Source organism: Rhamphochromis sp. 'chilingali', assembly GCF_963969265.1.
Source record: "Rhamphochromis sp. 'chilingali' genome assembly, chromosome: 3".
Classification (NCBI taxonomy): domain Eukaryota; kingdom Metazoa; phylum Chordata; class Actinopteri; order Cichliformes; family Cichlidae; genus Rhamphochromis; species Rhamphochromis sp. 'chilingali'.
Genome location: NC_137931.1, coordinates 39,410,764 through 39,436,002, shown reverse-complemented (window position 1 = coordinate 39,436,002; position 25,239 = coordinate 39,410,764). Strand labels below are relative to the sequence as shown.

The window sequence follows — 25,239 nt, the reverse complement described above, 5'->3', positions numbered from 1 at the left end:
TACAACCGTAGACTGTATATAAAAGGCGTAACCTCTGTGACATCGCCAGTTGTTTTGTGAAGCTTCAAACTGAGCATTTTCACCATCTTAGCTCTTTTAAAACAAGATAATGACAAACTTGGAGGCCACATTTCAATGTATTATCTTTGTAGACACGAATAGGAACTATAATTCACTAAATGAACACCAGCTTGTCTTCAGCAAGGCTTGAATCTACACGCTAAGGTCTTAAATTCATCAGGAAAGCTTTTACTAGGCAAACAAGCTAAGGACCACTTTCTCATTCTATTAAACTGGACTTCTCTTTGCAACTAGATGCACACAAATCCACACATACTTTTTTAGTCCTGGAACCTACATCCATCTTTTATATACAGTCTACAGCACCTTAAAAACATTACCTGTGGCCCCAATGTTGATACTGATATCAATTTATGCATCAGAGACAGTGCACAACAGATAATTTAATTTGTTTACAGCATGGGTTTTGAAACTTTTGGTGCCCATTTGTGTAAATTGCAATAAACAGCTCATTTTTTAGCAGGCCTGAACTTGCCTTGAGGCACACCATTTGGGAACCATTTACAGGTTACAGCAGACCAAATAATACAAAACAAGAGCAGTTTCTTTTATGTTGTAGAACTCATAGAAGGCTCAGGCTTCTAAGTTTGACCATTACAGCTGATGGATCAGGTCACTAGTTAAATGGTTACAAAAAATGACATAAGAAACAAACACCAACTGAATCTTTAAGAATGCTGATTCTAAATCAGAATAGCTTAAATCTTTAATTTGTACCTACTCTGCATCCTGCTAACAGAATTACACACATGAATTCAGCACTAGCTTCATTTACTGTATTCTGGGTAAACTTTGTTTTTATTTTTTATCAGTCTTTGGTCATATAGGTTCAGTCGGATAGAATGCTGTCTTGTGCCAATCAGACAGCTAGCTGATTGGCGCAAGCTAGCTGACAGTGGTTTATATGCTTCCTTTTGCTCTTGTTCACACTGACGTCACCCACCTGTGTATCAGAACTAAGTCTCTAACTGTGGAGCCATAAAAGCCACTGTCACAATAACACTCTGGGTAGACATGAAATTTGTTTAACTGGTGTCCCTACTGTTAGCCATTTACCTCATTTTGTTTCCACCTACTGTTTCACAAAATGAGCAAAAGGTACCTGACGTGTTAATCAAGCAGGCTGATTACCTGCAGCTGTGCTGCACAAGACTGAGGAATGTCAGGAAATCAGTGCATACATAACACATGCTAACTGTGACAACCTGTGGTGCACATCATCATGTTTTTCCACTCTAAAACACACATGGCTGACACCAGAGCTTAACATTTTGATTTCATTTGTTCAGTTTATTAACTTCTAAACAGCATGCGGATGGTATACCCGGTAAATACTACACTATTATCCAAACCGTATGTTTGTGAAAGCTCTTTTTATTATAACTGTTTTGTAAAAAGATACAAAAATAGCTTACAGGTTGTCAAGTCACATATAATATGTGCACTGGAGCATAATCTGGCGTAATCCTAAAACTAAAACACACACAAACAGCTTTACAGAAGTGCTTTAAGTGAATATTAAGGATGTTGAGGTTTCTCAGAAAAGTGTAAGGGGGTTTAAAACTGACCAAAGACAAAAAATGGCAACGTCAAAGCTGTTTCAACGATGTTAGAAACCAAAGTGAGGTGAAACCGGATCAGTGAGGTGTTGCAGCTTGCTGCTCTGGTGGTGCGACACGACAGCAGACGGCAGCACCCGCTGCTCCATCCACTCCCGTGACACCATAGACATGGCAACTGTTTCCCTTGGCAACTGGCCCCAAGATAGCAGAGCCTCGAGAGACGAAACTGCAGTCTGTCAGAGTCCAGCTGGAAGGACAGGAAACCTCAACCTGAAGGAAGACAATAACTTCTGAGGTAACTTCCAGTAGCTGATTCTCAATGTTTTTACTGTGATTTTTTATTTTATTTCACCTGATCTTTGTCAGCTGATATGTTTTCCAACAGGTTGCACTCGAGAGATGGAGCATGGCAGCATATCGCGTGTGATGTGACCCCCTCTTTCACCGTGCAGCGCTTCCCCTGGCTGTGACGTGGATGCGAATCAGATGAGATCTCAGCTGTGGACATCGATGTACACCCTAGAGAAGAATCAGCTGAATCTTTAAACACAACGAAGGAGCAAAGAACTTTAGAGGCACTGTTGCCAAGCATTAACCGATCCTCCTCAGAGAGACCACTATGGAGGCAACCAATGAGAAATGTAATGTAAAGTAATTTAAGTGCTCTAATGACATTTGAAAAGCTGCTTTTTCTATCACACACTCGTGGAGTAGCTGGCAATTGTGCTGGCTAGGGTTACATTTTCCTTTCAGGGTGATTACCATGGGAACAAGCATACCTGGCTAAGATATTCTAAATGCAGCAGCCTGACTTTGACTAAAAAATACAGATTATATACCTGAGGTGCATCGCTTCAGTACATCGACAGCAACTAAATTTAAATTAATAGACTTTGTTTTTGTTTTTAAAGGGGGCTGACATTTCATCCCACTTCCTATATCTCTTAGTGTGAAGCTGGAGGGAGGAGTCTCTTGGCTAAACTTATCATAAGCAATATCAACAGTGTTCAAAGAGCTGTATTCATTCTGCCAGCTATTAAACCATGATCTCTGATTACTAATTTAAAACAAAAAGATATTAAATAAATAATTTTTTCCTCCACATTTTCCCAGATGCTTTCTGGAACATTGTTTCCTTGATCTAACAGTATTAGATTTGTATTAGTATTTATTTTATAATTTTTTTTTTTATTGTTGGTATGGATAAAATAAAATCTGAAGAGCCCTATTCACTGTCTGTCCACTATATTAGGTACAAATGGTCATGATCATATCACTAATCACATCGTAGTTGAGACAACCTGCTTAACTTCAAACTAAGACTCCTAACACACTGAAAACTAGTTGAAATTAAATTAATACAAATATTCAAAATAAAATAAAATTTAAAAAAAACAACAGCTCTGCACCAGCTATATTTTTATGTAATCTGTACACGTGTTCATGAAAAATAGATAGGACTTGTTAAATGGAAGATTAAGTCCAAATTAATAGTCTTTAACTACACCTCATCAACTGCTAATTAATGCAAATCAGCTAATCACATAGACCCAGAATAGAATGTTAATTTTATTGTCTTTCTGATGTTGGTGTTCTTTATTGTTACTGTCATTTCATTTGTTTTTTTTGTTTTTTTACTATTTATATTTTTATTCTTTTTAGTTTATGTTCAGCACTTGGTCAGTGCTCACTGTTTTTAAAGTGCCTTATAAATAAAGTTAGCTTTGATTGGCAAATAACTCAAACTGAGCATCAGGGCATCCGAATGGGGAAGGAAGGTGATTTAAGGGATTTTGAATGCCGTTTGTGCTAGAGTGGCTGGTCTGAGTACTTGACAAACTGCTGAAATACACATAACAATCTCTTGGATATATGCAGAGTGGTCAGAAAAAGCCTACCTTAGCACTATTGCTGACCAAGTCTATCCCTTTATGGATAACGCACCATGTCACAAAGCTCACATCATCTCAGAATGGTTTCTTAGACAATGACTTCAATGTACTCAAATGACCATCCAGCACATGTGGGATATGGTGGATCAGGAGATTTGCATCATACATGTGCAGCCGGCAAACCTGCAGCAACAGTGCGATGCTGTCATGTTAATATGGTCCAAAATCTCTGAGGAATGTTTCCAGCACCTTATTCTATCTATGTCTATGCCATAAAGAACTAAAGCAAGGTTAAAAAAAAAAAAGAGATCAACCCAGTACTAGCAAGGTGTACCTAATAAAGTGTCCTGTGAGTGTAAATATTTAATATATTACCCCTTTGATTTTTTTACGGTAATATTTTTGCAAAATTATGAGCTGATAGTTGAACTTCTGGTTTATAGACACACATGATGGTGTCATTTATTTTCTCTTCTAACTCTTAGCAAGAAAACAAGTAAGAGCTTCTCCTAAAATGTCAGACTGACTGCCTCATTCAAACTCCTGCAGCTTGTACACGTGACTCACCGGTCAGGTGGTGCTGGGGGCCGACGCACTGAGCAGCTTGTCCTTGCTCAGGACTAGCATGGACCTGGCACTGCAGACCGCTTATCACACAACAGCGGGCCACAGCATACACACCTTTACCTGCTGGACCATTATGGGCATTACACTCCATGTGTCCGCTGTTCATCTGTAAACACAGGGGGTGAGGGTTTGTCCGTAGACTTATAGACTTTAGAGTGAAGTTATTGTTGATATTATGGCTGATGTAACTGAACTAACAGTGATGGTTTCCCCCACACGGACGCCTTCAGGAGCATAACTGCTGCAGCCCATCATTTCCTCCCCTTGACGACAGCGGCTGATGACCCTGTCGGTGCTCGCGACTCCTGACCTCTCTGACCACACTGACCGACACAGTAGCTCCCCATCTGCTTGTAGAAATAGGAACGCATATGTGAACCACATATAGATACTATAAGTCTGTGTGTGATAAAGGAATGTGAGTCACTAACTTGGTGACGTTTTAATAACCGGAGGCATGGCTGCTACCAGGTTTGGCGTAGTGAGCCGATGGCTTTCGGACAGAGATAGGAAGTCGATAGTGTTGCTGATGGAGTAATGCAACATCATATGGAGGACGTGCACTGGTGATGCAATCTGACTGGACGACAGGATCACTGCTACGACACCTACACAGATAAAAACAAATTATGAAGTAATTGTGCTGTGACAAATGGTAACGATACTGATGTGCAAAAATGTATGCACAACCTTTCTTATGCAACCTTAGTGAAGATATCTCTATTTAAAGCAAGCTGTACACATCTGTACACTGCATACTTGTATGCTAACTAGTGAAAGTCTTCTGAGTGATCATTAGAGAGAAAACCTTGATTTGTCAGCGCAAGTGAAATATTTGTGGATGCACAAGTCAGTACTTTTAAAGTTGTTTTCAGAAATCTCATGCATAAATTTATCTGCAGGCTTAATGCCTCTGAAAATCATTGCGGGATTATCAAATATAAGATGTATTACAACATGCAACCAATCCCAGGTGTGGAGACACTGCTACAGCTGCTTTCCCTGCAATGATCTATAATATGCAATTATATTTTTTCTAGTGTTTATGTGATTTTTTTTGTAAGGATCATTGAGTCTGTAATAAAAGAATGATTGATATACCAACAGCATACACAGATTGCTTTTGCGTGCGCGTGTGTGTGTTTGCGTACCTGCAGCGTGTGCAGCAGCCTGTGAGGTTCCACTGCGGGAGGTGAAGCAAGTGCTGCAGTCACTACTGGCACTAATGATGTCGTCGCCGGGTGCAAACAAATCAACGCAGCGGCCGAAGTTGGTACCACCTGCTCCCTGTGACATGAGCTGGTCCATTGAGTTAACTGCCCCCACTGTGATGACCTATACACACACACACACACACACACACATGAAAGGAGGTAAAGGTGAGGGTCGCGTGTAGGTGGGCCAGAATGTGATTGCATTTTCAGTGTTAAATTACCTCAGGCTCTGAAGCAGGTGAGTAGAGACAGGCATCATCTCTGTAGTTGCCTGCTGCGGCGATGACCACAGCGCTGTTAGCCACCATGTCTCGACAGGCTGTGTTTAATGAACGGCTGAGGCCACCGGCAAAAGGAAGCAACACGACTACTGCATCCACTGGGCGGGCCAGTAAAGTGGCTCGAATGTATTCCATTCCTGACAGAAAGGGGAAAGGGACAATCTAAAACCTCATACACTCAAGAAAAATTGGAAGTTTTACACTGTGGTCATCTTCCTTTTCTCTTTCAGTACAGTTAATGAAATGAAAGTGTGTTCTAAAAGTCTTTAAAACCAGACTAAGAGTTTATAGCTGCATGGTTAGGGATCATTGGTCTCCTAGGGATTCATACTACCCATAATTATTTATATTTTAACACAAGCAGTCTGACCTGAACTTCTCAGGTTTTAGAAGAAGAAGAGAAAAGTCTGGTTCTTCTGTCTGGTGAACAGAGACTGAAGAACTGCTGCAGTTGGGGTCTTTTTTTAATTTTATTTTTTTCTACAAATATGGGCGTTTTTTTCTACCTGCAGCTTTAAATCAAAGTTGCTGTAAGAGTGAAACATGACGCTCATAATGTAGATTAGAATTCTGTACACTGTAGATGATGGTTGCACTACCTGTGCCCACAAAGAACCAGTCAACAGCCAAAATATTAAACATATGACCCACTCATGTTCTTGCAATAACTCAGTTATGACACTCCCCATGTATATCTAGAGGGAAAGGGCCAGAGTCATAGTCAGAAGATGTCCTTTGGAAGACAATGTTTTGATAAAACTGAAATATTTTTCATGCCATCCACAAGCTGTGTCACCATGACCCAAGAGAAAGAAACTCAAGAGTTTTTGCTTGGCTCTGGTAGTCTTTAGTACAAAGTACAGTTCAACAGTTTCTGTCTTACCTGCCAGAGCTCCTGAGACGGTCCCTTTACCCTGACAGTTGAGCACACGCACTAGGTTAACAGCAGCCCCTCGAGCAACACCTGAATCTGATCCACTCACAATACCTGCCACGTGTGTACCATGACTGTCACACTGACTGGCCTGTAGTGGAACGAGGATTTAGAATGTTATTGAGCTGCAATTGCAAATACATAAGTGCTGTTGAATTGAAATGTTTCATTTGTGCGTGCATGTGTTTAACCTGTCTGTGAACTCTGACTCCATCCTCTTCAGGGGCGTTATTGAAGTCTGTGATGAGTACCCGTCCTTCAACCTCTCTGTGAGAACTCTGCACACTGCCATCCATCAGATACACCTGCGTCCTCCCTCCATCATCTGCAGAGGACAGATGGTGAATTTGACATGTAATTAGAAAATGCAATTTCTGAGGGGAGAAATCTCAGTGTGGTTGCTGTTGGAAAGCTGCACTGCTTGATGGATATCTGACAGCTAAACTGCACAAATGGCTCAGATGTCATTTAAATGGAAAAAAGATCATTTTTAAAGCCCCATAAGCATTTAGTTCCAGTGACAAATGTTTGGGAAGATGAGAAAGAAAGACCTGGTTCTTTGAGCTCCTGTCCATCACAGTCTAAGGGCTAGTAAATTTATACAAATTAATGTTTCTTGCATTGGCATTGAGACTTCTAGTAGATAGTTACCAAATGCAAGTTCAACACCCTGGTTCAACCACAGATATTATATACTACTTCATGTGAAATACCAAGGAACAGGCCTCACCTGGCCATGAAACTGTCAGTCCATTTTCCAATTATTATTGAGCCTCTGAAAATGTATCTGTATATAAAAAAATGGATTTACTTCCCTAACAGATAATGCTAATTTGAATGCTAGTCCACTGTGGCGGTGCACAAAGGCAAAACTACAAAAATGGTGTCTTGGCCCAGCAAGTTATGGACTTAACTGTATTTAAGCTTAGCTTGAATTGAACTAACACAACACAGATATTAGCATGTAATTAGTTCTTCTGAAGCGGCTGCAATTAAAGGTTGCCATGGTGATGGTGACCGTCGGGTGACTTCATAGAAATTAAACTGAGAGGCACCTTTCAATATCAGGCTTATTGCACAAAGACAGGAATTCCTTGTTGTTTACAGCTTGATATAATAAGAGAGATGATACTGCTGAATATGCTGCTGTAGAATAAATGTTCCTGTTGTCATAAATGTGGAAAATGAAATAAGAAAAGTCGTGTTTTCTGCTGTTCTTGAGCTGTTTACAATAGAAACATTGGGGTAGTTGTATATTACTCCAACCGCCCCAATGACTCCTGAAACTCTTAATGCAAAATGTTTTGTTTGCCTCGGTAGTTACATTGCTTAAGAGCGCACGTGGTTTCCTATATTTTGACGAAAAATACAGATAAGTCATGGACAGAGACAAACTCACTTGGAGGTCTGTATGTTCCATTTTCGGAGAAACCACCGTAAGGGTGCAGTAACCTCTGCAGGTTCCAGGGGGCGCTCTGAGCAAAGATGGATGAGTCCTCCTCTATGTAGTGCACGTGAGGGAGCTTCGCCACCTGACAGGAACACAATCAAACTTAACTGTGGGTGGTAAGGAATGATTAACAGGAAGTTGATTGTTAAATCAGGTGGGGGTAAAGCTGACCATTCTTCTTTGAAGTCTGTTTCACTGTTTCACGTTTTATTTGTGTATTTTTATTTTTTGACATAATTCAAGAATGCGCAGATACCAAAGGTGGGTCTACAACCTCTCAACTGTCAAGAAACTCTGTCTAAAATTACCACCAGCACTCATACTATACAGAGTTCAACTAATTCACGTTTTCTGTGTGTTTTTCAGCAAAGTTTCTGATTATTTTTGTTCAACTCCAACAGCTGAATGATTTCAAATGCTCCACAAAACCTCTTTGTTAACATTCTAAAGGCGGGTGAGGAGTTCTTTTACTTTAAATCTATACTTACTTATAATTTTACAGATTTTAAAATAAAAAACACATAAATACACACACACCTCTCATCATTCTCGGTCCATTTTATAAAATATATAATAAATAAATAATCGAAATAAATAATCCTGAAAACGCCGCCAATATTTAACCGAAAGTAGTACACTTTGTCTATCATTCATTCCAGACTCCAGTATTCTCACTTTATTTTGGTCAAGTAGGTCAAATATACACAGACTGCACAGACCTCTGCAAAAAGCTGCAGTCAGAAAATCCATATTACTCCAATCTTTTCTGCCATTAACTCGTCTTGTGCCAGTATACAATGTTACAATGTAACAGTGTTATTCAAGACTATAGCTGCTTTCTTAGATCTGCCTTCCACCTATAAGCTCTTAGGATGTCCCGTTCGGAATGTCTTAACCTTTAGAAAATGGATCTGCTATGATTTGACATCTATTTCCCTGTGTTCCCCCTTTTGCCTTAAAGGTTTAAATCACACTTTTTCCGAACACATCCAGTGAAGTGACGCAATTACCAGGTGAAGGACGTCACTACTCAGTTTGACCAGAAAGCCACGCAGTGCTCCTGAGTAGGTCTGCAGGATCTCCACCAGGTATCCTCTCCTGGCTGCTTTACTTCGCAGCCTCCTGATGGTCCTCTGGAGTTGAGACTCGTGCGTCCCCTGACGCAATACAACTATGTACTGTCCGGGAATGCGCCAGGCTACCTGGACAGTAAAAATAATGCAGCGCACATGTGATCTTCATGTCCACGTGCACAGGAGAAATGTAGCATGCGTGCAATAAGTTGGATTTATATATATATATATCTATATTGTGTGTATTGCGCTGTTTTCACAATAACACATGAATAAGTATTATCTCCCAGCATGTGAGCGCACATTTTAACGAATCTGTATCTCAAACTGGCAGCTTGTCAGGTACATCAGCAAAGATTGTTTGTTGAAATATTTGACCAAATATTTTACCCGTTTTTGGAATAATGACAGGTGCTGATGACTGAAGATGCGCATTTAATGCCTTTGACGCAATCACTATGCCATTACCTTGTTGCACCTGATGAACTCGGCTGCCGGGTCGGTTCCGGTTTCAGGATCAGTCCTGTCCTCGCCGACCAGGTCCAGGATCATCCCGTCGTCCTCGGTGTAGTCCTGTGCACGCACGGCCAGAGATGCGCACAAACATAAAGCCCAGCCAATCCAGGCTGAGGTGCAACGCATTCTTCACACCTCTTGAACTGTCCCCAGTAAAATGATAAAGAGAGCTATTAAATTACACCACTGATGTTTTTATTTTTTATTTCAGTCTGACTTATCCTGATGATAAGTCTCCAACAGCCGCGTGCCCTCTGTGTCTGGCAGTTAAGATAACGCCTCCAACAGTCTATTCTGATTTTTATTTTTTTTTTGGGGGGGGGGGGGAATCCAACAATTGATTCTTATAACTTAAGGCGGGGACTGGTGACGTTTCCATGGCTCACGCCACCTCTTTTGTATCGAATGATTGTCCTCCGTTTAAAACACCTCTTACTGTGGAGGAGTCATGTTTCATGCCCCCCCAAACCACCCTGTAATTATTGCATGTCAATCTGAGAGAACACTTCCTCTCAGTTCAAGTTGATTTGTTGATGTCGTTTTAGCACGCGCACTTATAGTGAACAGTATGAGCTGTGATTGAAAGTCTAAGTACGCGTAAACTCATTCTCCGTGATTGCGCACTCACAGGGAGGCTACGTTTATTTTTCATAGGTTATCTATGTTGTTTTATTATCTTTACTGTTTGTTTGTTTTTTATTTAATATGTGCGCAGGACTGCAGAATGCGACGCAAAACGCGTGCGTCTCTATTTTACTCTGACATACTGTACGCGTTTTTAACTTTAAGCACTCAAAACTGTTAGCAGTTTCATACACTTTCATTTAAAAAGAATAAGAAAAGTAATAATTATTACGACGAGTTATATGTTTTTTGAAAAAACATTTTTTCAAAGCATGATCCCTTTTCTCTTTGAACTCAGGAAACTGTTACATAATACCCTCTGGGGCTCTGGAGGAGCCCAAATTCGACAAAGCTACCCGCTTGATTGTGTCACTGAGGTTGGTTTGGACTGAGCCCGAGGAATTTCACACCAGAAACACCAAAGTAGAATAATGAAATGTACATTTTGATTTTACAGCAACAGAGAAGCTACAAAAATATCTAACCTCTCTGCTATACATCATAAATTCTTGCATTGTGGAATTATTCTGTTATTACTGGTAATAGACTGGTAATAACGCCCGTTTTGCTATGCAAACAGCGTATCCACAAAGAGAGACATGCAGAACTCTACAAATTCCTGCTACCAGTTTCACTTTGTTCTTCAACAGTTGGTGGCAGTAATGTCTCAACAGGCAGTGTAGATAAGCGTTTTGAAAAGAAACACATGGAGATTTGTCACATCACGCAGGCTTATAGCTTATCCAGCTATAAAAGAGCACAAGTTCACTGAGGGGCCAAAATGTCTTAAATGAATTATTGTACACCGTATAAATGCAGTGCTGCACTCTGTCTAACAGACACACAGACATACTTTCATACAGTAAACAGTGCCATCTTCTGGAAATACTATATAACACTTAATTAGCTTTATTAAGCATTTCACAATGACAAGTGGTGCAAAACCGCTGATACATGGTCAGTTGCTTCCATTAGATGTAAAAAGAAAACAAAAGAAAGGCACATTCAAACAGCAAGATGTGTGAGCGATGCAGAAAGGAAGTATAAAAATTCATCGAGGGGACTCCTCACTATCCTGAGAGCAGTGTGGTACCCTGGAGGAGTCCTCTGGTAGTGTTGTCCCTCCCTCAGACCAGATGCAGAGTGGGACAGCTATGACACTGACTCTTCAGGGTCTCTGGGAGAAGTCTGACGCTGCTCAGCTTATGGCCACAGAAACCTGGCAGAACCTCAGTGTGTCTAAAATTAAATCAGAAGGGGTGGGGGTTGGGTGGGTGGGGGTACAGAAATAGAAGTCTGGTTCCAGTATTTTGTCCTCATTTTCTTACTTTTTTTTGGTGCATCAGAGACAGGGTTTCGCTGAGCATGCATGTCTCTATCTGGCTGCAGAACTCTCTTGTAATTGCAAACACTCATGCAGGAGTTGCACAGTACAACCTCTTTTTTTGACTGCAGCTGGAATAAATGAGGCTCAAGGATTTTTTTCAGAATTAATGGTTTTCAGCCCTAGTTTCCAACTAATCTGCCCCTTTCAGTCCCAACCTTTTGTCTAGTGGCTCTTCCTTTCCCTCTGTTCCACTTTTCCTAACCTCTCTCCATTAAGCAAACAGGACAATAATAAAATTAATATCTACAGTGATTTAGTGCAGACCCATAGCACCAGCCTGCCCACACACACCGCTGCTGTCGCCATGTTCACCCACTACTCGATGGGCACTTAGCATTCTGAGCTACTCTGACAGACCAAAGGGAATCATTAAGGCCTCAGTCAACACCCACTTGTCTGTGGCCCATTAGGATACAAAGTGAACGTGTGTGTATGTGTGTGTGTTAGGGAGCGTACCTTTCATCTTCAGCCACAGGACCCATGATATTTTCTAGGCTTTTTTCCTGAATTTCATGAGCCACAATGACCTAATAAACACACAATCTCCATTACCAAATCTATTTCTTCTTGGCAACAATCACATATTTCCTGTCTCTCTATCCACTAAACACACACATAGCATATACCTTAGGATAGCACTGGCAGAGGCTCCACACAGTCCCAGCGCACACCATAGTGACACCCAGAACGCACAAAGTAGCAAAAACATGTGGCCGCTCCTGCATCATGATGAAGAGGCCAACTGCCAAGACACACAGGCCGGCCACTATCAGTCCATAACGATATGGTTTCCCCTCTACCATCGCACTGCTGCCTTGTCTCAAAGCGAGGCACCTGTCACGCAGAAAGGAAAAATTCTGTCTGGTACAGTTTCAGGGCTTGAAGGTGAGGGTGGAGAAAACTCAGTTAGAGTTCCACTCTGCTGCTTATTACAGCCTGCAGACAGCCTGCCCAGGTCGGGTATACAATTGCAGGTGTGTACTTGTACCTGGTAAGTCACCTTGCCTCAAGCTGCTGGCAAAATGAGTCTCACAGCTCTGCTTGGGAACAGAGTTGAGTCTACATTTATGTTTGCTTGGATTAGAAATGATTTTAAATATGTAGACATTTACATTCTTTGCCTTTCTGGCATTAATTTCTTTTTAAAATAAACAATCTCTCATTTATAAGTGCAACACCACTCGCAGGGAGCCTCGTGGCTAATAATTCACTCACATTTATAGTGAAATCACAACAGTATAAACAAAGCTGAGTGATGAACAACACTTCCCTGTTAAGGTTCTGCTGCTGTTTGGTAAGGCACTTTGCTTTGGAATATTCTACAGATACAAAGAGGAGCTGTGCAGCCGTGAGAAGGGGGGGAAAAGAAAGTTATTACGTGTGGAGAAGAGTGCCATGCAGCCACAGTAGTAGGTCACATAAATTCATGCAGGCCAATAAAATCCATCCATGAACTTGGTTGTAAAAGTTGAGCCTACAACATGTTGGTCTCAAGAAAGCCCCCCCTTAGTACAAAGAGTAAAAGCAGTTGTAGTAATCATTTCAATTTCTTTCACAATCAGTCAGAACACACATAGTTATTAGACAAAAAGGCCAAACTGGGGCCCAGTCTGTAAAAATATTAAGTTGTTAACCAGCTGCAGTCTGTCGCTGTTTTTTGTCTTATGTTTGGGATCAGCGTGTCTGTGCTAAGGCACCTAAACGTCCCGCTGCAACGAGTTCACTGATAGCACCGGCTGTTCTTTCAAAGTCCTTGTGGAGAACCGCGGACACAAAAGGCATTGACATGAATTTAGCATGTCCACCTGAGCTTAAAGCTGTTCATTGCGCTCCTGGCTTTTCATCACTGCGTCGTAGGATGGAGGCGGCTCCATGGTCCACGGCGGAGGGGTGGACGGCATGGTGGGTTCAGGCTCTGGTGACCTGTTGACAGTGTCCGCCGACATCTCGCGACGTATTCTGTCCAATCTCCTAAATACATGGAGAAAGAGAGCCAATGAGAAGTTATCAAAAATAAATTAATTGAAAGCTCTGTGGTCGACTCTTACTTCACTTTTCACTTCAAATGCTTTTAGTGGGTTACATTTGATCTCCTTTCACACTTTCACACTCCACAGCTGCTTCTTATCTCACTGCTTTTCCAGCAATGTGTTTCAACTACAGGTGTTCGCTTCCTTTTGGGAAACACATTATGTAGATAACATTACTGCACGTAGAACCCCGAATTCTTTAATCCCTCAGACAGTACGCTGTCACAATGAAGCGTTACTTTGCGTTTAGAAATACTTATCAGTCTGAGTTTTGTCAGTGTCTGGGGGGAGAAAAGGCCCTGATGATGAAAACTCTGCTCTTGCCATCTCTCTTCCACAGACAAAGACCAGACTGTATCTTGTTTAAATTTGCAAGCTATCATAGATTACTGCAGACAGTGCCAAGGGGAGTCATTTCTCCACATTTACATGTTTGCTGTTTTCTCCATGACCTACTTCTACAATCAGCACATAATCAGAGAATCTGTTGCTTTCCAGTTCTTGGCATGTCAGACTGCACACTAAAACTAACACAAAGAGATCTGTTCAACAAAAAGACACTTGGATAGTGTGTTTGTGTATTGTTTGGAAGTGTGCTCATTTGTCACCAGCAACAGAGAAAGGGAAGTCTGAATAGCGACAGGATTACAGAAAAAGAGAGTTTTTCTCTTTCCTGAGATAATGTTGCTCCCTTTTAGCAAAGTTTTTACAATCCACCGAATCCCCTTTAGTGCCATCATTAGGCCCATTTGTGGTTCTGAGATAAAAATCTCGACAAAGACTGGACAGATTAGCACATAAATTGATACACACACGCTTCTCGTTATCAGCAGAGCTGAATCATTTGCCCAACTCTGGCTTATCAAGTTCCTGCAAAAACTAATGACAGCACTGTTATTTAAGATGGTCAACATGTTACACATACCTGCTGACTAAAAGCATGATGAGCATGTTTGCATGCTGACGTTGACACTCAGCACAGCCTTACTGAGCTGCTACAACTGTAGATTTCTAGTATTGTTGACTTATGATGCTGTCACAAGTTGCCATGTTTTTTAATCTTCGTTAGAAATATCAAATATTTTACACTCGACAAACAAAAGCATGTCTTGTGTTCTTTGCTGTCCTTATTTCTAATTTATCATCACAAATGGAACTTGTATTGAAAACCACTGCTCCAGGATATCCCTCACACTTTTTTTTTTGTTTTGTTTTGTTTTTTTAAAGGTAGTTTATAAAAGAGACTGGAAATACCCTTCCGAATATGATCAGGGATGGACTGTAAAGTGCTGAGTGGACAGTAGTAAAAACCTAACGACATGGGACCTGTAAAGAGGTGGAGGGGAGCTCCCCCAGACCGAGCAGATCTGCGGGCTTCACTGTGCCATTATGTTATTGTTAGAGCGTAGTTGTTTGTTTGTTTGTTTGTGTGTATTGCTAAATTAAAGTACCTTTTTAAAAAAGAAAGAAAAAAAAATATTACAACACCACAAAAGAACATCTGTGTCCAAACGACTGTGAGCTTCTGTCTCTTTCAGCTCTGTAGGTACCTTTGTATTGCCAGAGCCTGCTGTGGGCTGAAGCGTGTGCCTGTCCGTGGGTGCAGCAGAAAGTGTCCAGGCACAGCAATCTGAAGATTCTTCATGGCCATGCAGAGTCCACTGACCAGCAGACCTATGCCCCCCAATCCCAGGAGCAGCCCAAGTCCAAAGAGCAGGCCTGGCGGCTGGACCCCTCCACCAAGGGCCATGACCGCCCCAGCAGTCATCATCAGCACGCCCAGACAAAGCAGCGTGCCATGGTGGACCGACATCTCCAGAGCTTCTGCGTTAAGGTGTTTACTTCTTCCAGCTACAGCTGTACCTTCACCTCAACCACAACCTGTCTGAGGGGAGAGAAACAAAAAGGCTAAGATGCAAGACTACAAAAGAGAAACTACACAGATGCAACATTACAAAATGAAAGCGACTTGAAGAGGAAAAACCGGATTGCGTGCAACATGTAAATGATCTCTCGTGCGTTCTCGTTGTGATAAACATCGATCCCCTCTCTACCTGATAGGAAGTCGCGGTGAGAAGATGTTCAGCTAATGCGTGGACTGAAAGTGTGACCATCACTCTTCTCCTTGCCATCAACTTTAACACGTGTGCCTGTTTCCCGATCTGTGAATAAAATGTGGGGAAAGCAGTCCGTCCGGTTCAGTCCGTATATCCTGAGAATCCGCGGCGCCTCTCTCATGATGTGCTCCTCTGCGTCTCTGTTTTATTCCCTCCCGGAAGAAGCATATCCGTTTTTGTTTTTTGGAGGGGAACGATTACGATACCGAAAATCTGTTGGATAGCAGCTGATGTCGCATGCTTGAAGAATACTGTGTGGCTTTCATCTGGCCCCAGCAGCAGCAGCAGCAGCAGCAGGGACGTGCGCTGTGAGGAAGTGTGTTTTTTCCCTCCTCACTAGGAAGGGTTTCGGTGACGAGGAATGGAGGGCAGGGCGTCCACTGGGTCTGAACATTGTCACTTAGCCTATGTTTGGTAAAGCTGTTTGCACAGAGAGAGAGAGAGAGAGAGAGACAGTTATAGCCCTCTCTTATACACGGGGCGATAAACTCTGCGTAAAGCAAGATATATAGGGTAGGCTATTAAGCCGAGCTGAAGAAGCGCCTGGTGGGGAGCAGGATGATCACAGCCTACAAATGAAATACAGGCTGATAGTGGAGGAAACGACTGGCTTATTATTAATGATTGATTCGGAAAAAACTGAAAATGCAGCTCCGTGACGCACGACTGCGTTAGTAATCGCTCCATTACTGATCATTATCTTTGATCTAACTTGTTACCTAAAGCACAAGTCTTAAACAAGGGTGTCAAACATGCAGTCCAGGGGCCAGAAACTACCCGCCCAAGTAGACCAATTTGGCCTACTTGATGCCTGGAAAAAGGGGCTTTAATGATATGGGGAGAAAGTAGGTAGGTCAGACTACCCAGGATGATGGCAAGAGGGGCCCCTGCAAGCCTGTAATAAAAGTTTGTTTTTATTTTTCTTTCTTCTTCTTTTTTGTATTATTATTTATAAATGGTTAGGGTCATAATTAAATTCCCTGAATAAATCAGTTGGGTGACTGAACTTTGATTCCAAACAGATTAAATGGAAGTCTCAGTGGAACAGAAACGGTGAGAGCCAAATGATGCAGCACTGTGTGAGTAAAAGTTGCTCTAAGCAATCACTGGTATTGATAGTGGTCTCAGCTGAAAGCTCAGCAACATCAAGCTGCATTAAGATTTATTGAAAGTTAGACCAGTGGCTCTCAGCCAGTATGCTGTGATGTAAACAGGGCATTTTGGGGAAGCCAGTGTGTTTCAGGCTGATAACACTGTTTCCTGATTAAAAGATTAAAAACATTCATTTTGATAGTTTTAGTGAAACCCCATCAGACAACACATCAACATACATTTATATGCTCGTCTGCTGCTATTTTTTCTGATCTGTTCTCTATCAAATGTATCAATCACACAAAAAAGTCTGCAAATTGCATTTATAAATGCAGTATTTTGGAAACACGCTTATACTTGCCAAAAAATGCTAAATGCTTTATTTTCAGTTATTACACGGCAGTGTGGCAGTACAGCCTTAAATCCTGTCATCTTTCCTGGTTAATGAGACAATCAAACATCTGAGACTGTCAGCTTTTTTGTTTTTATTAAACAAAGTTGAAATCACACTCTCACAGAGACTGAAATCAATGCACAGTTCTCTCTTGAGTTGCCTTTTCCAAGCGCATAGCAGATACATGCATATTCAGAGCTAAACAAACAGTTCCAAGCTACACGGGGAGACAACCATGATCCTGTGACTCATGTAAGCTGAAGCCAGCTGTTCCGTTTGAGAGGTGCTCATATGTCACTGTAGTTTATAATATAATAAACTGTGAAGAATAAATGACGAGCAGTCTGATACGCGGCAGATGACCAAGAACAGAAAAAAAATCCAGGGCTTTTTTTTTTTTTTTTTAATTTTACGATAGAATGAAAACGAACTTGGAGAGACAAAAGACACAAACATAATCATGATTAACACCATAGTTTTGTCTAGTTTACTATCTTTGATTGATATGTTATAAACACAGAAGGGTACTTTTCTGCTTCCGAGTTTGAACTGTTCTGAAAAGTCTTTCTTGCTCAAAGTCTCCTTTCCCTAACTTCCTTGTTTAACTTTTATTCTATTTAAAAAACTAAAAGCATATAAAGGCATTTGGGGTTGATCCATTCCTCAAATCTTTAAAGTTGTAGATTTCAGACAGCACCTGAATGTCACATGCTTAAAGAGAAATATGTTTAAGGCCTCTAATAGTTGATTTCCATGTTGCACTGTATTACAACAACAGTAGTCATGTTAAAATGTTTTAAAAATGCGAACGCACAAAGGGATCCTACTAATGACAGCAACTGTGAGGGCACAATAGGTCATTTTGTAACCCTTGAAACTCATGCAGCATTGCCAGTGAGCTGCAGTGGTCTATCAAGCAGTGGAAAAACTCATATGGTTAGATGAGTCATCGTTCCCCTGCCCTCACCGAGCTGATGAGTACATGTGTGGCACATGAACTGAAGGATTGCTATTCCCAGAGAACATCTGCATTGTTTGAAAGCCACAATCCCCATCCCACAGAGGAGGATTATCCAGTTGTCCAGATCAGTTAAACAGAAATTTAAAGAAATGATGAATACAGCATTCCCAGTACTTTGTAGGTTTTCTTTTTCATTAAGTCTCCATGGCGCTTAATGTTTCTGGTGTGGGAAAGCTTAGCATAAAGGCTGGAATTTACTGTTTAAACTAACATGTAGCCTCTCATAAAACCATGACTTTTGTGTACATTTTGACTCAACAAAATGCAATATTGGCACTATTGGGTGAACATGTTGAACAGAGGCAGCGACAACCATGGACGACTGTGCAGCTGCAGACTGCACTCATCCAGGAATGGAGAGCAATTCCTCAGCAAAAGATCCAGACATTTAGGTAGTCCAGGCATAGATGGGTGACTGCCTGCATCACATCCACAGGACCTGGCATTGAATTTCTTGTGTATAAATATATCAGTGTTAGTTTAAAAAGCTTTAATTTGGTCAAATAAAGATGAATTTGGTATCTTATGCATTTAACCAAGACCAGCACAATGGTGCTGTTATTCAGATTTTACTTTGCAGCAACAAGGTCCTGGTTTTGAATCTAGCTGGTGCCTTTCTGTGTGGAGTGTGCATGTTTTTCATGTGCCTCCCTTTGTGAGTTTTCTCCTGGTACTCCGGTTTCCTCCCACAGTCCAAAGACTATGAAAGCATCTTAGCTTAATGTTTCTTTGTGTTAGCCCCACCTCTTGTCCCAAGACCACTGAAATAAGCTCCAGCCTCCAATGATGGATAGAAATTTAACCAAGTGGCAACACCATGGGTTGAAAAATGAAGCTACATGGAAGTTCCTTTAAAGACTACATAAGGCTGGCTCCAAACCTGAGGGGTCCCCATGTTGAAATGCTTGTTGATGAAATATGAGAACATGAGAGGAAAAAGTAAATGTTTTCATCGTGGTAGAGCAGACGGTTTTGATCTTCATCTCTAAATCTCGCCTTTTATCAACTGTACATGTTAAGGCTTAAAGTTGTAATTATTATTGCAGGTGGGGGTGAGCAGATGGCGCTTTGGTGTTTGGCTTCAGCTCTGATAATTCAAGTCACTCCATTGATCTAAATCTCTCTATGAGGTTTTGTGCCTTTTGGAGCATTTTAAGCAAATTATTTGTGCTCGTTGTGCTAAAGTTGAGGCTTCAAAATGGGACTTTGCAAACCAGTGTGTGGCATCCCTTCAGCCCCTTTTATATATACTCTCAATACATTTAACCTTAGCATCATTGCATAATTTAAATTACAGGAAACTTGCAGAAAGCATGCTAAGACCAAGAAAGACCCATGCTTCAAGTGAGTGAAAAAGTTTGTTACTATGAAAAGAAAACTACAGCATAGTCTGAGCAGGATCCCCAGTCATCACACCTCAAAGCTGATCTCCCTTGACTGTCCAAACAAGGGCTCTGATGCCAGGTGTGTGTCTGAGTATGCACGCCGCAGGTGTGTGGAGCTACATGTTGTCTTGATGGCAACCTCATATGGAGGTGGGGGTCCCAGCCATGGAGGAGGATGAGGAGTTGGACTGAAACCACCAGATTCCATAATCATTGGGGGGTAGTCGAAATCTTCACCTCGAGCAGCATGCCTGTGGCGCTCCATCGTCCTACATTCAGAGAAAGTAAGACATCGTGTGAGATCATTCACATGTAACCATAAACTGATATGTATTACCGAATTCTGAGGTATCAGGGGTTGTAGAGATGATATGCAAGACTGTCTCTAGTGCTGCTTCCTGCCAAACAGAGGCCTAATTGTCACATTGACATGTTTAAAGTGATGAAAAGCTTTTTAGTCACCTCTGTAGCCTTGAGTCTTGCACATGTTTATTTCACTAACCGCCTCTAATCAAACAGCAGCAGCAGGTTGGCTGCCTTTGGATCACTAAGGTGCTTATTCCTGAGGCATGCTTGATTAAAGAAATAGCATAACTTTCTAAAATAAAGCAATATTTGAAGCTTTGCACAACACAATTGCCTTGAGTTGCCCAACATCATTAACTGTGACTTCCGTGTTCATTTATCAGAGTGCAAACAAGTACTTATACTAATCAGTCAGTAAAGCTACTTCCTTTATCCCCTGGTGGATTGAAAAAGCACGTTCTCCATAGGCCCACCTCAGTTCGAACACAGTTTCTCTTGGGATGTTTTGTGGTGTCTGGCACTGGGGTAGTGGATCATTTGCAACCTGATAATTATGGGTTGGGTTTTTAGTGCTTCTTCTGGCCCATCCTTTGGATGCTTAAATGCATCTATATCTGGGAAGTTGGAGACCAATGCAAGCCTTAGGTCTAGGACTAAGGGAACACTGTCCTGCAACAGTGTGTCACTGTTGCCAGGTGTGCTTGTTCTGCACCTTTTAGGTGGCTGGAAAATGAGGAAATAACACGCAAATGAATCAGAGGACTCGGGTTTTCCCACCAAAAACACTGCATTGTAAGGAAATTATCTGTGCAATGCATGTCACCTGGCAGTGGTTTTAATGATGTCGCTGATACAACTGGCTGAACAGCTGCGTATACAAGTATGTTGAATAGGTGAAGTAGTTAAATACAGGCAGCAAACCACAACACTCCTATCATAAACTGTACAGACACACTATTCTCAGTGGAAAAACCCATTATATTTATACACAGCCAAGTCATGAGTCAGCATAGCTGTAACCAACATGTATAGTCTTTATAACAGGCAGTAGGGTGTTCTTGTTAAGTCTGTACCTTACACTATAAAGCACCCTGAGGAGAGTGTGTTGTGAAGTGGGGCTATATAAATCTAATAGAATAGCATAGAATTGAATTGAATTGAATTGAATTGAATTAATCTCCTGGTTCTAAATGTACCTTTAGCTACAGACACCAGTCTGGAGTCTGAGTCTTCTCATCTAAAGAGCCTGAGAACAAATAGTGTTTCTTTTAATTTGTAGTCACTTTATTTAGACCATTTTCTATCTTGTCTTTATGGTGTTAAAGTAATCGGGTATTTTGCAAGGTTGTTCACAGTCATCAGTGTGAAAGATGTCATTTCTTTCTCTTTAGATTTATTCGACCTTGTTTGTGCTTTTTGGCTAAAATAAAATTAAAAAACAGTACAAAAAGGGTGTGTCTAGAATAGACGACAATGTACTGTCATTGTATTTAAGCCTCTTTGACATTTAATTGTATAGAAGGATGCCTCTGTCCAAAAAGGACATGGATGACTGGGAAGTGGACAACAAGACAAAGCAGACATTAGCCGTGTAGATAACTGTCTCACGATAAGATCTACTCTTTGGATTAAATAAATGTCTTTTTTCATTTCTTTGTTTGTTTAGAAAACCTGCTATGAATAGTTGGACTCATAATTTCTAGTTTATGGTAACAAGATCAACAAAAGCAGATCTAATAATACGAACTGAGCTTATTTTTCTTTCACCCACCTGGGCAGAAACACTGACTGGGACTCTGGGAACCGATTCCCTGGGGAAGTGAAGTAGGCTTGGCCGGGGTAGTTGGTGTATTCGTACGAATAATGCGGGCACTCTTGGTCGTACTCGCTGTGGTTGTAATTAGCAGCACTTTTGCTGTTCATAGCCCAAAATAACCCAAGGATGAGCATGACCACCCCCAGCACCACACAGCAGAGGGAGAAAGCCTGCAGGCGACTCTGGGATGAAGTCAGGAAGGCTGTGGACCCCCCAGTCACAATGAGGAAGGCTCCGGTGAAGATTGCTCCATGATGCAGGGAAGGCATCCTTCTCCAGGACTGTTAACTGTTTCAGAGGTTACTGTGTGGCTGTGACCGGCTGGTTAGTGTCACTCACACATAAACAGACTCACAAAGTGTGTTCCCCATGCGCTCTGACACTGACCAGGCATCCAAAAAATTTACTCCACAGTTCCAGAAATCCCGTGACATGGAATTCCTCCTAATTTTTACTCTTTTGATCCCGTCATTTCCATCTCCATTACTGATAAAATACTCCTGATCATTCACCATGTGTGTTGGTTCTTGCTTTGTTGGTCTCCAGCAGCGGAAAAGTCCTAAAAGTGACAGTTTGTTGAAAAATAAAGAGAAATAAAATGTCGACTGCTTTGAGGCGCATCAAGCTAATGTTGAGTAGCTGTGTGTTTATCATCAAGGCAGATGGACGAGAGAGCGGCCGAGCCCATTAAGAAATCTTTACTGGCGCCCCACCCTCCCTCTGTCTAATGTGTCTGAAGGCTGAAGGGTACCACTTTAGCCCTGTGTGTGTGTGTGTGTGTGTGTGTGTGTGTGTGTGTGTGTGTGTGTGTGTGTGTGTGTGTGTGTGTGTGTGTGTTTCAGAGAGAAAGAGAGTAAGAGGGAGAGAGAGAGAGTGCCAAAACCACTTCTCTAAACATAAATGGACGTACTGATGTAAAATAGACACAAGTTCAGTCCTATATCCTGTAACAATAATATGTTTTCCACATTATGAAACAATCCACATCACAGCAGCAGATCGTGAACAAGTTAGAGTGACATATAAAGGATGCTTCCTTTTAAAAAAAATTACTTGGAAGAGGATTTTCCATTTTTGCTTACCACATAGTTTGATGAAAAACACCTACTGAATTTGTTACAGGGTTAATTACTGACCAATGTAAACTTAATAATGGACACATTATTAAGTACACCTTGCTGGCACCATGTTTGACCCCCTTTTGCTTTAAGAGTAAATTTAGTTCTTTATGGCAAAGGTGCTGGAAACATTCCAGAGATTTTAACCGATGTTGACATGACAGCATCGCACAGCTGCTCCAGATTTGTTGGCTGCACATCCATGATGGGAATCTCCTGTTCCACCACATCCCAAAAGTGCTTTATTGGATTGAGATCTGGTGACAGTGGAGGCCACTTGACGAGACTGAACTTATTGTTGTGTTCCAGAAATCATTTTTGAAATGACTTGGGATTTGTTACATGATATGTTATCCTGCTGGAAGTAGCCATCAGAGGATGGGGACACTGTGGCCATTAAAGGATGGCAACAATACTCAGACAGGCTGTGGTGTACAGATGATGCTCAGTTTATACTAAGGGGCTCAAGATAATGCCCTAATCATTAAACCATTACCTCCAGCCCAAAACAATGATACAATGCTGCATGGATTCATGCTTTTATGTCATTTATGCCAAATTCTCACCATACCATCTGAATGAAAGCAGCAGAAATCAAGACTCATTAGAGCAGGCAGCATCTTTCTAAACTTATGTAATGCAGTTTTGGTGTACCTGAATTGCAGCCTCAATTTACCATTCTTAGCTGACAGGAGTGGCACCTGGTGTGGTCTTATACTGCAGTCCATCTGCTTTAAGGTTCGATGTGGATGTAAAGTGCATTCAGAGATGCTCTGCTGCATATCATTGTTGTAACGAGTGGTAATTTGAGTTATTGTTGCCTGACTATCAACTTGAAGCAGTCTGGCCATAGTCCTTTGATGTCTGATATAAACAAGCCATTTTCACCTGGACCTTTAGGTTGTTGTTATGGACTGAGACCTGTCAATCTGGTATTATATTGTAGGAGGTATTTGTCAGGAGCAGATGAGGTTCAGATGAGGTTAGGGCGCTCAGATCAGAAATGACAATAGAAGCTACTTGATTTGCCTTTATGAAGACATCCCAGTCATTTGCACCAATGCATCCTAAAACTTAACGTGATGATAGATTTAGTCATAGTCTGTCTAAAAGTTGGCTGTTAAGCTCCTTCCCCTTCTTCTTTTCTCTGCTCCTTTTAAATCCCCACTGCAGATCATCTGCCTCCATCTAACCCTATCCCTCACATCGTCTTATGTCACACAATCTTGTGGATTGTCCTCCTTCACTACATTTTCTCTGTGGTCTTCCTCGTCTCTTCATGGCTGGTAGCTCCATCTTTTACATCCTTTGTCGAGTCTATCTGTCCTCTGCACATGTCCAAACCATCTCAGCTTTTCTTCTCTAACTTTGTCTCCAAACCGCTGGAACCTGAGCTGGCTCGATGTCATTTCTAATCTGTCCATCTTGACCACTGTAGAAAAAAGCCTTAACATCTTCAAGTCTGCCATATCAAGTCCACCACCTATTGCCCCTCAGAGACAGAAAGTTCGAACAGCAAGTGTGTGGGGCTTGTGAGCTCACAGACACAGCTGTATGGCTGAGAGGACCAAAAAAAGGGATGTCCAATCTAAATGCCAAAAATAATCTGAAACTGAGTGTCTACTTTCATTTGGCTTCAATTTTTATTTTAAACTCCAAAATAAAATTTAAAAAAATGAATTTAAAAAAGACCACACTGTGAACCTTGGTGGCCTCATAGCTGGCTAAGCGCATGCTTGTGAAAATGTATTCAGATATAGGTCAGCTTTTATTTTAAAAGGTGTAATTGTGACAATTTTAGCTTTTTAATTTTGCTATTAGTAGTAAACACAAACTCCAGACATTTAACCTAATGATGCCAATACTGTGGAAAGGTAGGCTGCTTTGATTCGACCAGAAAGGATCATTAATGTCTCTCCTTTCAACAGCTAATCTGCACCAAAGGGGGTAGGCGCACTTAGATTTATTACTATCCACTGATTTACATGCGCACACTATAAATGAACATGTATCAAATGGACCAGTTACTTTATAAAAGATGGGGAAAACAATGCATGTAACTGACCTACAGCCATGGACATGTTGGGAGTGCATTCATGCACTGATTATGACAAAGCCTGCTTCTGCAAGAAACTACAGAAGTTAATTTAAACTTAAAGTGTCCGCATTAAACTACAGGGTTCAACCTGTGATACTGTGTAAATACAGTGTTGTAACACAGTCTTGAGGACAGGGTGCATGGTGTGACAGCCTGCGTGCTCCGTGATTGGGTAAACAACAAAAAGGCTACTTTTCTGGCATTCCCTTCAGTCACTTAGT

General features: G+C 41.4%; 3 protein-coding genes across 4 annotated transcripts; all 3 read right to left on the bottom strand.

Moving 5' to 3' along the window:
• Positions 1-1,437: 1,437 nt before the first annotated feature.
• Positions 1,438-9,915, bottom strand: pcsk9 (proprotein convertase subtilisin/kexin type 9). 2 transcript variants are annotated; one of them, XM_080876861.1, is made up of 12 exons: positions 9,583-9,915; positions 9,052-9,243; positions 7,991-8,123; positions 6,783-6,916; positions 6,541-6,682; positions 5,598-5,794; positions 5,314-5,497; positions 4,594-4,770; positions 4,361-4,512; positions 4,103-4,268; positions 1,996-2,162; positions 1,438-1,913 (listed from the first exon to the last, which is right to left on the bottom strand). In XM_080876861.1, the coding sequence occupies exons 1-12, from the start codon at positions 9,754-9,756 to the stop codon at positions 1,719-1,721; spliced, it is 2,013 nt and encodes a 670-aa protein (XP_080732987.1). In that variant the 5' UTR covers positions 9,757-9,915; the 3' UTR covers positions 1,438-1,718. The 2 variants fall into 2 exon arrangements, with proteins under 2 accessions (XP_080732987.1, XP_080732988.1); XM_080876862.1 differs by having other exon boundaries at positions 4,361-4,509.
• A 782-nt stretch (positions 9,916-10,697) lies between these two features.
• Positions 10,698-16,343, bottom strand: LOC308393385 (uncharacterized protein). The gene is made up of 4 exons (XM_080877106.1): positions 15,726-16,343; positions 15,222-15,556; positions 13,447-13,612; positions 10,698-11,493 (listed from the first exon to the last, which is right to left on the bottom strand). Exons 2-3 carry the CDS (start codon positions 15,482-15,484, stop codon positions 13,453-13,455), a joined length of 423 nt encoding a protein of 140 aa, XP_080733232.1. The 5' UTR covers positions 15,485-15,556; positions 15,726-16,343; the 3' UTR covers positions 10,698-11,493; positions 13,447-13,452.
• A 1,205-nt stretch (positions 16,344-17,548) lies between these two features.
• Positions 17,549-22,504, bottom strand: LOC308394639 (uncharacterized protein). The gene is made up of 2 exons (XM_080879047.1): positions 21,758-22,504; positions 17,549-19,949 (listed from the first exon to the last, which is right to left on the bottom strand). The coding sequence occupies exons 1-2, from the start codon at positions 22,069-22,071 to the stop codon at positions 19,706-19,708; spliced, it is 558 nt and encodes a 185-aa protein (XP_080735173.1). The 5' UTR covers positions 22,072-22,504; the 3' UTR covers positions 17,549-19,705.
• Between the last annotated feature and the right edge of the window lie 2,735 nt (positions 22,505-25,239).